Source organism: Ptychodera flava, chromosome 18 (genome assembly GCF_041260155.1).
Source record: "Ptychodera flava strain L36383 chromosome 18, AS_Pfla_20210202, whole genome shotgun sequence".
Taxonomy (NCBI): Eukaryota; Metazoa; Hemichordata; class Enteropneusta; family Ptychoderidae; genus Ptychodera; species Ptychodera flava.
The window spans coordinates 39,196,676-39,212,817 of record NC_091945.1 but is presented as its reverse complement, the minus strand read 5'-3'; the positions used below and the strand labels follow the sequence as shown (position 1 = coordinate 39,212,817).

The window sequence follows — 16,142 nt, the reverse complement described above, 5'->3', positions numbered from 1 at the left end:
ATAGCTCCGATAACTTCTGCCACATGCGATATTTATACCGTTGCAGTTTCCGAGTTGATGTTTTGCCTAGAACGAAAATATCTCTATACCGCTTTTCTCAATACAGATTTTGCTTTATGCCGCTTTATAGATTGCCCCAGGCTCCAAAAAATAAAAGTGAGTTTGTGTTATTTCGTTTAAATGTTAACATTTCAGTGTTCAATGGAAAAAGTCGATCGGCTTTTTTGTGGTATCCTTGTGGTATGTTAGTCAACGTGAGAAAGATTACCAGTTCATCCATATCTCTCTCTGTCTCTGTCTCTATCTCTATCTCTCTCTATCTCTCGTGTCCAGCTTACCACTTTAAATGATATCATTTTATGTTATTTTACAAGAAGCTGTGTGCTCGGTTCGCGTTCACCAGCTCGCGCTCGATGTTCGACTGTTATCGTGTTTGTAATTCGATGTTTTTGTTCCTGCCATGTTTTATATGACCCGCAGAATTTGAGTCGCTAAATCTCAGCGGACTTATAAAACAGTGATTCGAATGAATAAAATGTTAGATGGTCGCATTGGTGAAGTGATCGTGAAATTGAAGCAATATACTTTGGCAGTTTGTCCTGTACAGGGCGTGTAATTAACGTGAAACCCACATTGGCAAACCAGCTACATGTAGCAACAACCGCGTACGCCAAAACAAATTCCTTTAATAGCTGTGTACACGAGTAAAAACACGATCGAGCGATTGTGTCGAATGCGGAAAATCAACACACATGGTACTTTTTTGTGATTGCTCGGGTAGCGAGAGAAAGTTCAATTCATAGTCTCTGTCTCTCGAAGACCGCGGATTGGAATACTCACACGTCAAGGCCGAAATTTGCATTGTAACTATGGAGACTAGTGGTATTTTTCTGAGTAAAGCAGACTGAATTCCGAGAACCCGGACAGACTTTTTGCTCTGACCGGAATATAATCTAAAATCTGCCGATTACAGCGATTTGTCAGCTACATGAATTTGACTTTGATACATTCATGTGACATCTGTCAAACATCACAGTCACGGATAGCGGCCCCGGGGTCATGAACATTCACGAATAAACCACAACTCTGTAGCGGATCGATATTTTTGGACACCATGACATGGCCATGGGCCAGAGGCCTGAACGGTGTCGTATATCGCCACTGTGTTCAGATGTATGTCTTGTTCGTGCAAGATTGTGAAATTGTCGATAGTTGTTCGTAACAATTTTCATTTGTTTCGTATTTTGCATGTAATAGCCCAATGTTCAAATGCGATGCTAAAGTTGTATGACGTCACCGTGTGAACATCGAAACAGACTTTGTTAATAATGCATGGCTTTGGAAGACTTTGTAGCCAATAGGCTTCATTATTATTCTCACTTTGAACCAATAGTTCTGTCACACTCGTGTTGCTGTTCCCGCAGTTACGGGAATGAAAGCGAGGTTTTTACCGCGTTTTGTTAATCCTTGTGATGCACTTATCTGTGATGCACTTATCAATATTTTCCACCGGAGGGGAGTGCGAGGTAACAGTGTAAATTGATCGAACATCGTCGTATCCGTTTGGCTACATTTTACATTCAGCTTATGCTTGCAATGTTCCGTTCAGTTCAGCTTCGGCATGCAGATTCTACCACCTGTATGGATCCGATCTTGGCGTAACAATTTGATGCAATATTACAATAATACTCATCTAGTGAGTATTCTCCTGGTAATTTTAGCGTAACGGTGTCGGGCCAGACAATAAAGACAACACACCATGGCAATGACTTCACTAGTTCTATACTTGACCCGATTCGGATTTTACATGTACACAAATGTAAATTGTATAGCCCTTCATTCTCCGTTTCCTGGGCTTTCATTTTCATTTGTAGCATTCAACACATAAACGGTTCGCGGACAGTGAGATTCTTGATTCAAGCTCATTTACTTGTTTAATTAATTTCTGTAATTAGGCTATGTATCAGTATTCAGTGCAACAATTTAAGTGGGTCCCTTGCCATTTGTTGATCATATCTAGTGTTGGTTGCAGTAATCTATGAAATTTTAATCCATAGATTATTTGCATATGTAATGAAACTTTTTAATAAGGAAGTGTATCAAAAGGCATTTCATTAAACTTCTCGGGTACATTGGTTATACTTAGATTTATGAAATTCTGTACTTCGGCTATATGACGAAAGTGAATCTGATATTTGAAACTTAATTCGATAGGACTTGTTAACTTCAGCAGCTATACTTTTATTCATGCTTCAATTTCATGAATGTCTCATATTATAATTAGCTCATTTACACATTTGATGCCTTTTAGTAATTAGGCCGTGAACAAAACTTAGTGGAGTGGATTTGATCCAAGTTGCATTTAACATACTGTTGCATAATGAACATGCTATGTTTACACCATACTTACATTTTGTAATATTTATTGAATACATTTTTGATGTTTGATGAGCTTCACATAATTAGTTATTATTTTATATATACATCCCTTTTTCTCTCCACAGATTTCTGAACGGCTGATCATAATTAATGACCAATTATATCTTGCGGCATTCACCTCCAGGGAGCATAAAAACTACAGTGAAAGATGCTTTATCTGACAAAACAACTGGAAAATTTGATACACAGGCATAGAATTGACAAACCTTTGCTGTCAATGATACCAAATTCACTTACTTTGATCTGATCATGTCATTACCCCTACACAATTCACGATGCATAACGGTCCAACAAAACAACAAAATCTAGAATCATTCATATCACAATTACACAAAATTTCAAAGTTACACTTCATAAGTTTAGATTTCTCTAACTTTATTGTAGTTGTTGTGTAACTTCCTAAGTTTGTTCTTTCTATAGCATTGTATGGTGTTACTTGAATAATGCATATTATTTATCCATTCTAAGAATAATTTGTCTTGCTTTGTTTACTCTAATAAAAGACTGATTAATATTCATGTGTCATGTAATGTTAATAGAAATATTTTGGTCTTTCATTGAGCTCATGAAACTTCAGAGATCCCATGCCTGTTTTTATGTCATAGGTACACAAATACTTTTCGTTTGGTAAATTTGTATTGTGACAAATTCTATTCTTCAATTAATCTTGCATTTTTTCAACTATTACCGCGTGGGCAACTTAAGTTTTACTTTGATTTCAATTGTCACTGATGCTCGAAGACTACTTGGCATGCTAAAAAGGTTTGGCAAACGGTTGTCAGTGGATGCATTGCTCGTGGTTTACAAAACATTCATTAGAACTAAACTCGAGTATGCATCAGCTGTTTGGAACAGCATTGACAAAGTGTACTCAGACAAACTAGTAGCTGTACAGCGTAACTTTGTTAAATATTTGTGTTATCTTGTAAAAGTAAGGTTTGATGATTATTCATATGATGATCTGTGTGTTATGTTTAATTTGCCAATGCTGTCTAAAAGGCGCACTTATTTTGATCTTGTTTTTCTTCACAAATCAATTAATGCCCTTCTTGATTGCCAACCAATTTTTAATTTACACATTCCTGGGCGATCAACTAGACAGAAACGGACATTTCATGAACCTGGTGGTAGAGTTAAAATTTACTAGCAATTCACTTTTTAATCGCATTCCGAAGCTATATAGTTTTTATCAATGTCTACCAATTTTTTAACATTTCTGTTTCGAGTTTTAAAAGAAAAGCTGAAAGCGTTTTGTTTTGAATTTTTACTTTGTCCTTGTTGTGCATGTCATTTGTTTTAACTTGCTTTCTTGTCCTGTAACATCACGTTATTTGTATTTTTTACTAAATCCTCCTATAAGTGCGGATGTATGTGGTTTTTAACTGTATCATATCTGTGTTGGAGTTCGAAATAAATAAATAAATAAATAAACACAGTAAACGAAACTGAGTGCGTTTGTCCTCAACCCCCCTCCCCTAAGCGAAAGTTTGGAAGTGCGAAAATCCAACCAAGCCTCATTCTGCATCTGCATCCAATAATCAGTGATTACATGGCTATGTAATCACGCATACGCTACCGACCCCCCCCCCCCTCTTAAAATCAATCTCTGTTCAGTGCCAACTCAACAATGACACAACCAATAGAATGAAATGAAATAGTGTATCCAAAGTGATTGTTACATTATTTTACTCGTGCACTGATTCACATGGTTGTCAATGCTGGTGTGTAGCACCGGTGCTGTACTTGCCTGGTACACCCCAAACAATGTAGCGCGATATTTTGTGATACAGAAAAACGTGTAGCGAGATGTTGCGATAGGAAAAAATGTAGTGCAATTTTTGCACATGGTAATCGAAATACAGCCAAACCCCCGCCCTCCCTCCTAAACACAGAAGTTTTGTTTACCGTGTGTGTGTTTTAATTATGCACGGTCCCTAAACCAGGGGACACTGTCCCACTACCGTTTACTTTTGGGGAGATTTTGCACACTATGCAGATATCAGTTTTCAAACACATTTTGTATCATTTTATTATAAATTAGTTTCACAAAAAAAAATTCATGTGACCAGGACTACGTTGCTATGCTTTAATTTCAGGCAATTGTAACAGTATACCGTATCTGCCTAAAATCAGAGCTCAGTCAGGCTACAACCAAGAGCAGCGTTTTAGTTACTTTAATCACAGCTTCGAAAATACGTAAATATTAGCCTAAAACTGATCATGCAAAACGTCAGTAAGAGATATTACTTGCAGACTACACCCATTTGAACAGAGTGGACACATGAGTGCTCCTTAGGTGACCCGCAGTGTGCAAGCATGCGGGACATTAGGTGCAATTTTGGGGACAGTGTTGCAAGGGTGTGTCCTAGCTGCAACACTGCATACACACATGCATACATACATGTACATACTTGACCATAATAAGCAATCTTGGTATATATACCTATACCATATGTGAGCTAAAACTTACCCTTAAAGTAAACTCTACTTATTCTATTTTAAATTTGAAATCTGATTTACATTATGCTCAGGACCAAGTCTACCATATTCTAAAGCAATTTGGCACATGCATTCTGAAAAGAAGTCAATTGTTGACCGACAACAAAAAGATATATGAACAGACTATGAAAGATAATTGGCTTATCTGACACTCTGTGTCCAAGACAGTGTAGTTGATTAAACTTGTTAGCATTCTTACCTTGATTGGAGAAAGATGGAAGTTATCATAGAAGTTTCTTTCTTCACCCATGGCTGTCTGGACTTCTTGACTGTCCTCTAGCTTTTCCTTTGCATGTTCCAAATCTTGATTGAAGAGTACAAGCTGAACATGATCAAGGGAAGAATTTCATGGCCCCGATGTAAAAAAGAGGAATACAATATGAGTGTATAATTTTTTCTCTGAAAACAAGAAAATCTCTGTCATTCTATCTAGAAAATCTAAACAACTCTTAAAAACTATCTACTGTTGGTTGACCAATCAGAGTGCTCAATTCAGGGTGTTTTATTTACTGGTAAAGCCTTGGTCACCAAATTCAAGAAACGAATGACAGCGCTGTAGTAAAGTACTGTCGGATACAGTCCAATCAAAAGTGAACATGTCATATTCTGTAGACATCTGGTACGTTTTAATATTCAAATTTGGTAACACAGCGGAAACCAGCTGCAACATAAAATCTGCTGTGCCCTAGGGCATTTATATAATGTGGCCTAGGGCATTTATAGGATGTTCCATTACATTGGAAGGCTATTTCACAAATAAAAGTTTTAATTCATATCCTAAACATGTTACATTGACAAAGGGGACGGTTGACGTAAACACATTGAAAACGAAAATATATCACTTCTGGGCGATAGTTTTTAAGTCGGATAAAACCCTCGTACTCGGGCTCTTCTGGTATATAAAGTCCAACCCTCGATAAAATGTCTCGGCCTGCGGCCTCGACATTTTATCGTTGGGTTGGACTTTATATACCAGAAGAGCCCTCGTACTCGGGCTTTATCCTATACAACAAGTCACTGACATGGACAAATTGGGAATTTGTCAGTGGAAACAACTACACTGCAGTCAATATGATGCACATGAAAAAAGAAATGAGGGTACAATAGATCTGTTGTTCTACACATGTAATTTCACACTATGTTATTTCAATAAAGTGAAAGTTCATCGTTTGTAGTAGATGGGTTTTGGATAAAGATATTTTTAAACTACTCCCCTCCGTCACTGGTGTTGATTGACTGCCCCAAGTTGCTTGCTTGGCTTTTCTCTGCAGCTGACATGGGACTGCAGTGTACTTTGTGCCACACGAATAGCGGTGACCCTTGACACAAGATTGCTACCACAATGCAGCAAGGGCATGGGCTGATGCAACTGACGGTCCAACACAAAATATTTCTGATGCTTTTTAATGTATTTCCGTTTATCAAGTTAATTTAGTAAAAATAGCGCCAATGGCACTTGATCACAACTGGCACATTGTGAAACTACTCTATCTCTGGGTACACCTGTACATGAAATACTGAATGGGTAGGTGCTGCGGGTTTGGAGTTTGTCAGTAAATGCACACAGAAAACAAAGTCCCGAAGTAGCGAATTCCAGCCATTTTCAAACCACACTGTTTGTCAGTGGGGTAAGCAATATTCGCAAAAATCACATTTCCAGGCTAATAGACTATGTTTTACGAAATCACATGTCCTTATTACAAAATAAAACGATCTTTGTCTTTAAATCAATGCGCCAGTAAACAGGTCCAGCAGCGGGTTATGTCATCAAGTCTGTAATGTTAAGGGTCATAACAAATGTGAGAGATCTAAAACATTAAATAAATATGTTGTTTTTTATCAATTTTATTACCAAAAGCGCATGAAAATCTCTGATACTTTGAATCAGCCATCCTGCATATTTGTAACATTCATCAAAACCTCATTAAGATTACAAAATTATACACTAAATAGTCCACAATGCAGGATTGGTGTACATTCCAAAACTACATAATTTATATGAAAGACCCCTAAAATCAATTAGTTAAAGGGGGGTTAGAAATTTCCCAAAACTATCTAACTGCTGCTTCGTTTGGCTCCATTTTCGGAATCGGAACCTTGGAATTAGTCTGAATATCTCTACCAAATATCAATGCATTCTGTTCAGCGGTTTTTGACTTTTTGTCGTTTATGAAAAATGGACACTGTCCACCACCGGTTGAAGCTAACCCTATATCACAACTTCCAGATGTGATAGTGACCTATGGTCATTATGTTAAAAATACCGCCAATGGCGCTTGGACATTATGACCGCCTAGTATTATCGGCATTTATCAACAACCACACTCACTGTGAATTAGACAGACCACGAAGTCAATGAGCAACATATAGCTGAAAGACTATTTTTCACATTGCGATTTTAAGCTCATTTTTATGAGAAAAGAGACATGTATATGTATATGGAGAAAAAGCAGAAGACATATTTGTAAATTGTTTGTTAAGTGACAATCATATATGCATCTCTTGAAATTTTTTGGTTATAAGGTATAACAGTAGTGTAAGAATAATGAGTATGAATAAGTTAGTAAAGCTAAGTTGACAGTAATTAAGATTACAAAATTATACACTAAGCTGGGGAAATCTGATTGAAATAAATGTTGAAAAGTAGCAAAGTCATGGTCATCTTTTGTCTAATACCTTGTGTAAGTTCATGAACTTTACATAAATCTTGCTATAGATTTGTTGCTAATGGGCAATAACTGTGTTTCAGATCATTTGAGAGCAATCTATCCATGACAGGTTTGTATAGTTAATCGCACGAGTAGGTGTGCTGTTACAGTTGTAATCACCACACTTATGGTCAGGAACTTGTAAACATCACGAGGCCGAAGGCCAAGTGATGTTTACAAGTTCCTGACCATAAGTGTGGTGATTACAACTGTAACAGCTCACCTACGAGGTGCGATTAACGACTTATACCACGAAAAACAGGCCAATCTTCTCTAAAATTTGTAATTTAGTACCAATAAATTGTCGACTTTTCATTTGAACACCCACAATGGAATGGAGCGACCCATTGTACGTCGAAAGGTTCACAGAGGTTATTATGCACCTGGCATGCGAGTTTGGGAAAATGACCTATCCCAGACAAGTAGGACAAGGCTTTGGTCAACTGCAAATCTGCATGTGAATAGGGCTACAGCGTGGTATAATGCACCTGTGTAGAAGGAAACTGTTTTAGTCTGATTGGTTAAATAAAATGGCTTGCCTTACTCTGTCGTATTGGCTATTGGCTAGGGAGAAGGCATTCAATCTGTAGATGCATGTGATTGCCTCGTGGATGCATCAGGCTTTCAATGCCATTTTGGTGTTTTTGACTGGTCAAGATGGATCTTGTCAACTTGTCTGATCTGATGACCCTAGAGACTTCCTAGAGGTCCATGGACGGCCATGTAAAAACAACCAAAGTGGATTTTATACGGGCAAACTGCCCTATAAGAGCAGCCGCTACTACAGAGTTCATCTAATCCACGATGTGTAGTTCAACTTATAAAAAGAACTTGGTGATGATACCGTCGACATGACCGTACTATCGACGACCCTTGCCAAGGGGTAATCAAGTTCTCCTCCCAGAAAGTAGGCGTCTTTACGTGAAGCATATGTGCGAGATGGCTTGGATAGAAGGCCATCATACTGGGCATTCTGGCAAGGTAATTTATTCTTTTACTAAGATATTTATACAATCATAAAACGAATTCTGTAAAGTTATAACATTCATTGATCAAAATATTTTGTTGTGTGTGTGGGCAATATCACAGAATTTCTTTCCTCTATTCCACAAACGTATTAAATAAAAAAAGGCTGTACTTATTTCCATGCTATTTGTGACATATTTTTTTGTGTTGATAATTTCAGGTGAGTGTGGCAACATCTCTGTACCATCAGGGATTCGGTGCGCAGCTTATCAAAGAACAAACAGGTCACAGATCAGATGACGGTTTACGCGCTTCAAATGTGTGTCGATCTCATTACAAAAGCATGAGTCGAATACATCTACCATTTTCATCTAGTGTTAAAGCAGAGGAAGCTGTAAGTAAACCAGTTTTCTTAAGTTGCTACGAAACAACATAACAAAACAGACAGGATTGGTCCAACCCAAGAAGACGCCGAATCAAAAAATAGACAGATCTTCATCAACAAATCATGTTGCTTATATTGAGCATGGTTCAAAGAAAGTTAAAATTGAATTATAAAATGTGATGTTATAACATATCAGTTGAAAAATTGTCTTTATTGTGTTATTGAATGTGTGTGAATGCTTTAGGCATCTCGACTGGACCTATTGTTCTCATGCAAATTAGTAATCGTTCATACTTTTTTCATATTTAAATAAGTAATCACTACACTTTTATTGATATGATAATGATTTTCTTTCATTAAAGTGTGGTGATTACTTATTTACATATGAATAAAAGTGTGACTGATTACTAATTTGCATGAGAACAATAGGTGCCAGTCGTGATTTCAGGGATAAATGGATGGCAAGAATAATAGGTTACATGACCTGGAGTGGTATAAAATTGTAATATACTTCTATTTAAAGGAGAGAAACTTCTCAAATCATTTTTTTCCCTGTAATTTGCTGTGAGAACACATGGACAGATGCTCAGGACTCTATGCTGGTGCTACCTTGATAACTAACCTACAACTTGTAACGTCATTGTCTAACCTGTTCACCCCAATTTCCTGTAGACAGGTCCACACTCTCCATTGATAACAATGGGTTTGGGCCATACCATTGTAGTGAAAGACTGTAACATATGAGGTTGTGGATACTTAATCTCTGGAATGTCAAAGTCTGTATATTGACTCAAGGATGTTTACTTAACAAATGCCTAGGGTCATCTCAAAAGTGAGAATCTAAACTATGAAATATGTTTTTTTTTAATGCTTTTGATGCCCAAAAGACCATAGAAATCTCTTATACTTCGAATCAGCCATCCTACATATTTCTAACATTCATCAAAACCTCATTTCTGTTCAACAACTCATAAAACAGTCCACAATGCAGGATTGGTGTACATTCCAAACTACATATATGAAAGACCCCTAAAATCAATTAGATAAAAAGGGGGTTAGAAATTTCCCCAAACTATCTAACCGGCACTCCGTTTGGCTCCATTTTTCGGAATTGGAACCTTGGAACCAGTCTATGTATCGGTATCAAATATCAACGCAGTCTGTTCAGCAGTTTTTGACTTTTTGTCGTTTACGGAAATGGACGACATCAAACACCGGTTGAAACCACCTCTATATCACAACTTCCAGTTGTTAGTAAAAACTATTGAAGCTGGGCCATGACCAACAAAGACGCTGTCACAATAATCATTATTGGTTCTTTATTGTATATGGAAATAATCACACATAACAAATAAACAAACACGCATAAACAAACAAGCAAACAAACAAACAAACAAAGAGCCTGAGCTCCATGTGCTAATAGTTCTGCAATGATGCAAGGCAAGTCAGTGAGCCATCTTTCGGCCAACTTCACGAGCTATTATAATTATTGTTTTATTTCTTAAAAGTACAGTACATTTGATTGTGTCTCAGTGTTCTTTACAAAGCTAACAATGCATTCAAGAAGAGATTAAGGTGAAGATAAAATGTACATACAGCTCTAGACATAAAAAATTCCAACAAATAATGGCCATCTTGCGGCAACTCACCTGTTGTTCTGGAGTGACTTCCTCAGCTTCAAACATAAGTAACAATGCATTTAGGAATCCCTGATCAATCTTCGCATGCATTTCTTGAATCAAAAGCTTGAAGTATTTCACCTGTTTGATATTTGTATGATGTCCATATCTGGTCATGATACTGAGCTCTGTGAAAGGCTTTGGCTCTAAGAAATATAGAATGGCAAATAAAGGAATCTGTGATGATGCAGAATATGATCATTCTGAATTCTAATCATAATTCATAATTTGGTAGTCAATTTTTATGTTCATGGCTAGCTACAAAGTCATAAATTATGATCAACTTTCAAATTCTTCCTATTTTCCCATCATTACATGTATTGGAAATACTGAACGATGATATTTATAATATTGATGACAAGTTGATAACAGGACATAGAACCACACCTGGATGCTTGAAGCTTGTGGCCAGGCAAGATGTAAATGCAAATTAAGCCCCCTCTGTAGGTTGCTATTGCCACAATGCATTATAGTTTGACATCATTGTGTGTGGCATGTATATTTAGCAAGTCCAAAATGAGCGTAGGAAAGAAATGTCAAAAGAACCTGTAAGCTGTCTTGAACTAGACTGCAAATCTGACACAAATGTCTTTTAACTAGATTTGTTTAAGTTTGCCATAATTACATTATGCAATGCTTACCACTTTCTGCAACCACAGACTTTGGTGGTGGAACCGGTGCAAGTATAGTAGGGAAAACAGAAGCCGGCAGCTGATTGTCAACTTGCAATCTATTTATCTTGGCATGGAACTGTAACTGATGTTCTGATGTCTTGTACTTGACCCAAACACCTGGTTGATATGTCCTTCGGATTTTACGCTTATTTGGTTTTATCATCTTCATGGCCTCAAAATCAACCTTCAGATGAAAGATGACACAGTTAAGGGAGTGTCCAGAATTTACTTCCAGGGAGTTCTGGAGGATTTTCTATTTTCCTTGTGATTTTTTTACATGCCCCCCCCCCTGACAAATTATGAAGAAAATCTATGGCCCCCTCATATTTCCCGGGTTTTTTCCATGGCCCCCTTCAAATATATATACAATGCATGCTTATGCACTAAGACATATACAGTCTGATACATACATACATACATACATACACGATATACAGTGGTCATTTAGTCAATGATATAAAACTTTTCAGAGTTACAATAAAGTGGCCATAAAAAACATGTTTTGCAGGGACTGCAAGTGGCACACTATTTTGGAAGGCTTAGTAATGAAGAAAGGTTGTAAATTTCTGAAGAAAAGTTAATTATTAAACATGAATATTTATTTCATAATGTCCACTATAAATGATCAATTTTATCGCCCGTTTCTTGATTATTTTGACAATTACTCGATCCCAGATGTTGTTACTCAGTGGTCTGTATCAAACACTTTGGTTGTAATTTTTGCCAAGTTGTTTTCAGCATTACATACTAGTGGCAGGTACTCAAAGGAAGAATTAATATACTAATAATACAAAAGGAAGGATGTGTTCACTATCTTGACAAGTTGTCTCACTTTTTTCAGAAGTACTCTTCCATAGGTGGAAATGAATTGATCAACTTGCAATGGCAAAATTTGACTGTGGCAGGTACAGACTTTAAAGGTGGGGGACTACCCAATACCAAGAACATTGACATTTTCTAGAAATCACACATGTTGTAGCTTGTAAAATGGGTGTTCCGAATCTACTTTTTGAGATAGTTTACATCCAATCATCCATTCCATGATTTTGAGCTCCACACATGAATTTACTCCAAATTTGACCTGTTCAAAGAAAACAATAGCCATGATGGATAAGAAAAATTATTTCATTACACTCTTGATTCTTAAATATCCCCTACAAGTAGTATTTCTGATGTAAACATCATGTATGAAGTTACTCATCTAATAACAAAGATTCCACCTCGTTTGATGTAATAAACATTCTGAAAAAATGCTGAGTCAGCACTTTTGCATCAGTGATTTTTCAAAGGAAAACTTACAATATCAAGCACAGTGACATGGTATTTGTGTTATATTTTTCAATAAAGCATCTTTCAGTGGATCATTTGTGAGTTTTATGATACTGACAATATTCCTAGTATGTTTTCTGATATTTCTACATTGTATGCAATTCTATACAATGACTAATTTTTGCAGAGCCCCTGGGTAGTCTGCTACCTAATGCCAAGAAAAATCCTTATTTGCATCAAACCTAGAATTATTTTGCAAGGCAAAACCAGTCATGCATTCTGGGGTACCATGCAAATCCTCTCTGTACTTTTAATGGGTGATTATGGCTTTGCTATAATCACTGTTAACGTCTGGAGGGACGCGGGGAAAAGGGTTTAGACCTGCCATGTATGGGTCACCATGCATCACTACTCCTACTACTTGCTGGATGCACTTGAGACGTAACCTTATCTACCAACCGCCTTCAAATTCACCGTTATCTAAACAACTTGCGTCACCCCTGCCACGTCATTATCCATGCGCATATCAGTGTGATCAAAGCTACAGATCGTCCATTTCAACTTCTGCCATGCTCAAGTTCACACCACAAAATTCCAACCCACCCTCCACTAGAAAAAAAAAAAAAAAAAAGCCTCGCTGCAGGCTAGCAGCTCACAATAAAAGATACTGTATGCCTCTATATCGCTAACTTTACATAATAAAGTTCCAGGGGGGTACTGTCATGGGTCTGCTGCGGGCGACTGGTAGCACGTTGCCTGATGCACGGTACCGATAGCCCGGTACCGTCATCCAGGCCGCTATAACGCCTCGTTGCCCCCGCCATGGCAGTACATGCATAACCCCGGATTTCGGCCAAACACTTGTCTCCGTGTCGTTCCTTTGCGTTAACAGTGCAATTTGTGTAAATAAATATGACTACTACGTAAGTTTTCTCTCAGATACACATGAAACAGTCAAAGACAAGCTAAGCACACACAATTCAGTTAGAAGTTGTAGGAGCACATAATTGGCAAAGTGATCTCTATCTTTGAAGTTTTAATGGTACACAATTTGTAGGTCTATAGATATTTATGGAAAGTGAGATGTTATATGCAAAAGTCCAGCATACATTTTCAGCTGATGTTGCTAAATAACTTGCAGACCATGTTGAAAATTGGGGAAACCCAACTGTCTTTTTTCAAATTTGGTTGCCATAATACAAAGTGGCTGCCACTGAAAGCAACTATTCTGAGAAATATTTCAGAACCTTTGTTGAAAAGAACACCTTATCCATAACATGAATTCACAAAATGTATATGTTATATTTCTGCTTGCTCCATTCACAATTAAATGTTCATAAATGCAGATAAAATAGTTATGATGCGCATGTTTTCAGATGACAGGAAACAAAACATATTACACCGTAATTTGTTCTTTGGCCTTTTCTGCCAGCTGTCACCGAGAAATCCTTGATCATATAAATCAGAACGAATGGGATTCTAAAGTATTAGTACCATTACACAATGTGTGACCCTACCCACAATTCTCCTTGATTCATACATTGTAACTGAGATTACTTCTTCTACTACAGCAAATTTCTCGTGTACACAGGATGCTATGGTCAATATTGCAACAATGTGACACCTTAGTATTGATGCACACGATTGTCTGGATGCACATACAGAAGTATTGGAAAATCAACCTTTTTTCCACAGAGGAGCTAGCAAATTTGTAAATTTTTTACCAATGTTTTTGACAGCCGTTAACTTTATAGATCAGGACTTCTTGGCAAATATTTAATTGATGTTTATTTTCCTTAGCCCCTCTCAAAGATTGTGGTATTTTTGTCTGGCCCCCCCCTAATTTTTCTTTAGGAAAATGGGTTGCCCCCCTGAAAATCCTCCAAGTCCCTCTGGAAGTAAATTCTGAACACTCCCTAATAATAAACAATACCTTAAAATGAATGTTCTGTCATTATGTTCATAGGCTCAGAACTTAGCAGAATTACAGATCCTTAACAGATATCAATTACAAGGTACACACACGTGTATTGGAGCTCAAAAACACTGCAATACCTCCAAACCTCCTTCCAATGCCTGGACACCTGTTGGAACTTGTTTACCAAGCTGATATTGCTGCTGTATTTTTTTAAACTCATTTTCAAGAGTTTCAACTTGTTTAACTTTCAGTGTCTTCCATCTGCGCCTCTTCTGGAACTCCCACACAATGCCAGAACTAAAAATTGCAAATATGTTAAAGATAAACACAGTTAAAACTTAGAAAAAAAATGTGGGCCAAATTTTCAATTCAAGGGATTGAACAGCCTTGGAATGTAAGTGTTCCTCTTTTGTCGAATCCATACAAACAAAACTAAACTACATTTGGATGTACATTTACACAGATGCATGTTGACAGCTCTTTCATTTTTAGCTCACGTCTTCACACACTTGAGCTAATGTCATAGCGATGTCTGTCTGTCTGTCCATGTGTGTGAGTGTGTGTGTGTGTGTGTGTGTGTCTGTCTGTCTATCTGTTTACATGGTAACTCAAAAACGCCTACACAGATTCAAGTGAGATTTGGTAGACATGTACCATATGCTAATTGCAAGAAGTGATTAGATTTTAGTTAGTTTGGCCTGCATATTAATGAAGTTATGACATATCATTTTTTTTCATATAATGGTTTTCCTATGGAGACAGTAATGACAGTGTCCACATGTATCACGAAATACTGCACAAAATTTCATGAAACTTTTCACAGATGAAAATCTCAGAACATTATGATGATACTGTGAGTGTCATGTCAACTGTTTGCTCATTTGCATATTTAATGAACTTTGGTAATTAGTGGCATAACTCTGAAATTCCTGCGCCAAATTTGATGATGCATGCAACAATTATTGATCTGAGAAGTATTTGGCAGTGTCAAGTTAATAAATAGCTCATTTGCATATTTTATGAAGTTTTGTAATAAGTCATATGACTCTGAAATAACTGCACCAAATGTGATGAAATCTGCTGCAGATACTGCTCCGACATATATCTAACTGTGGTGTAAAGCAATTAGTAGTGTGAAGTTAATTAAAGGTTCATTTGCATATTCAATGAACTTTGTAATTAGGCATATAACTCTGAAACAAATCATTGACAATGACACAGTCCCCACTTGTTAATGAGTACTTAATTACAAGTCCTCTGAGAGTCCTCTTCATTAATTAGGTCTGTGGTTAAAAATACTGTGATACAGATTGGGCTTAACGGCCAAAAATTAGTTCCGTGGTGGTGAAAACATTAAACAAATGTAAGCCGCCATACTAATTACAAAAGGTCAGTAAAATGAATCAATTTCGACAGGATGCTGCCAAACATTTTTGTATCTATCTTAACACTGACAGATTATCACCTGTACCATATTTCATAAAGTTTGATGCAGTACTTTGGACATTCACCCTAAAAACAAAATCCATTATGTAAATGCAAACTACCAATTAATTTATATATAAAATGTTTGTGGTTATATCACTCTAATTAGGAAAGTTCATT

General features: G+C 37.0%; 1 protein-coding gene across 3 annotated transcripts in view; it reads right to left on the bottom strand.

Moving 5' to 3' along the window:
* The window catches only part of LOC139117744 (intermembrane lipid transfer protein VPS13A-like), a 445,282-nt gene that overhangs the window by 90,866 nt on the left and 338,274 nt on the right, over positions 1–16,142 (bottom strand). For all 3 annotated transcript variants that reach the window (XM_070680994.1, XM_070680993.1, XM_070680995.1), the window contains 4 exons: positions 14,675–14,834; positions 11,318–11,534; positions 10,647–10,822; positions 5,138–5,260 (listed from right to left, as the gene is read on the bottom strand). In XM_070680994.1, the coding sequence (XP_070537095.1) occupies positions 5,138–5,260; positions 10,647–10,822; positions 11,318–11,534; positions 14,675–14,834 (676 nt within the window). The remainder of the gene's footprint in view (positions 1–5,137; positions 5,261–10,646; positions 10,823–11,317; positions 11,535–14,674; positions 14,835–16,142) is intronic.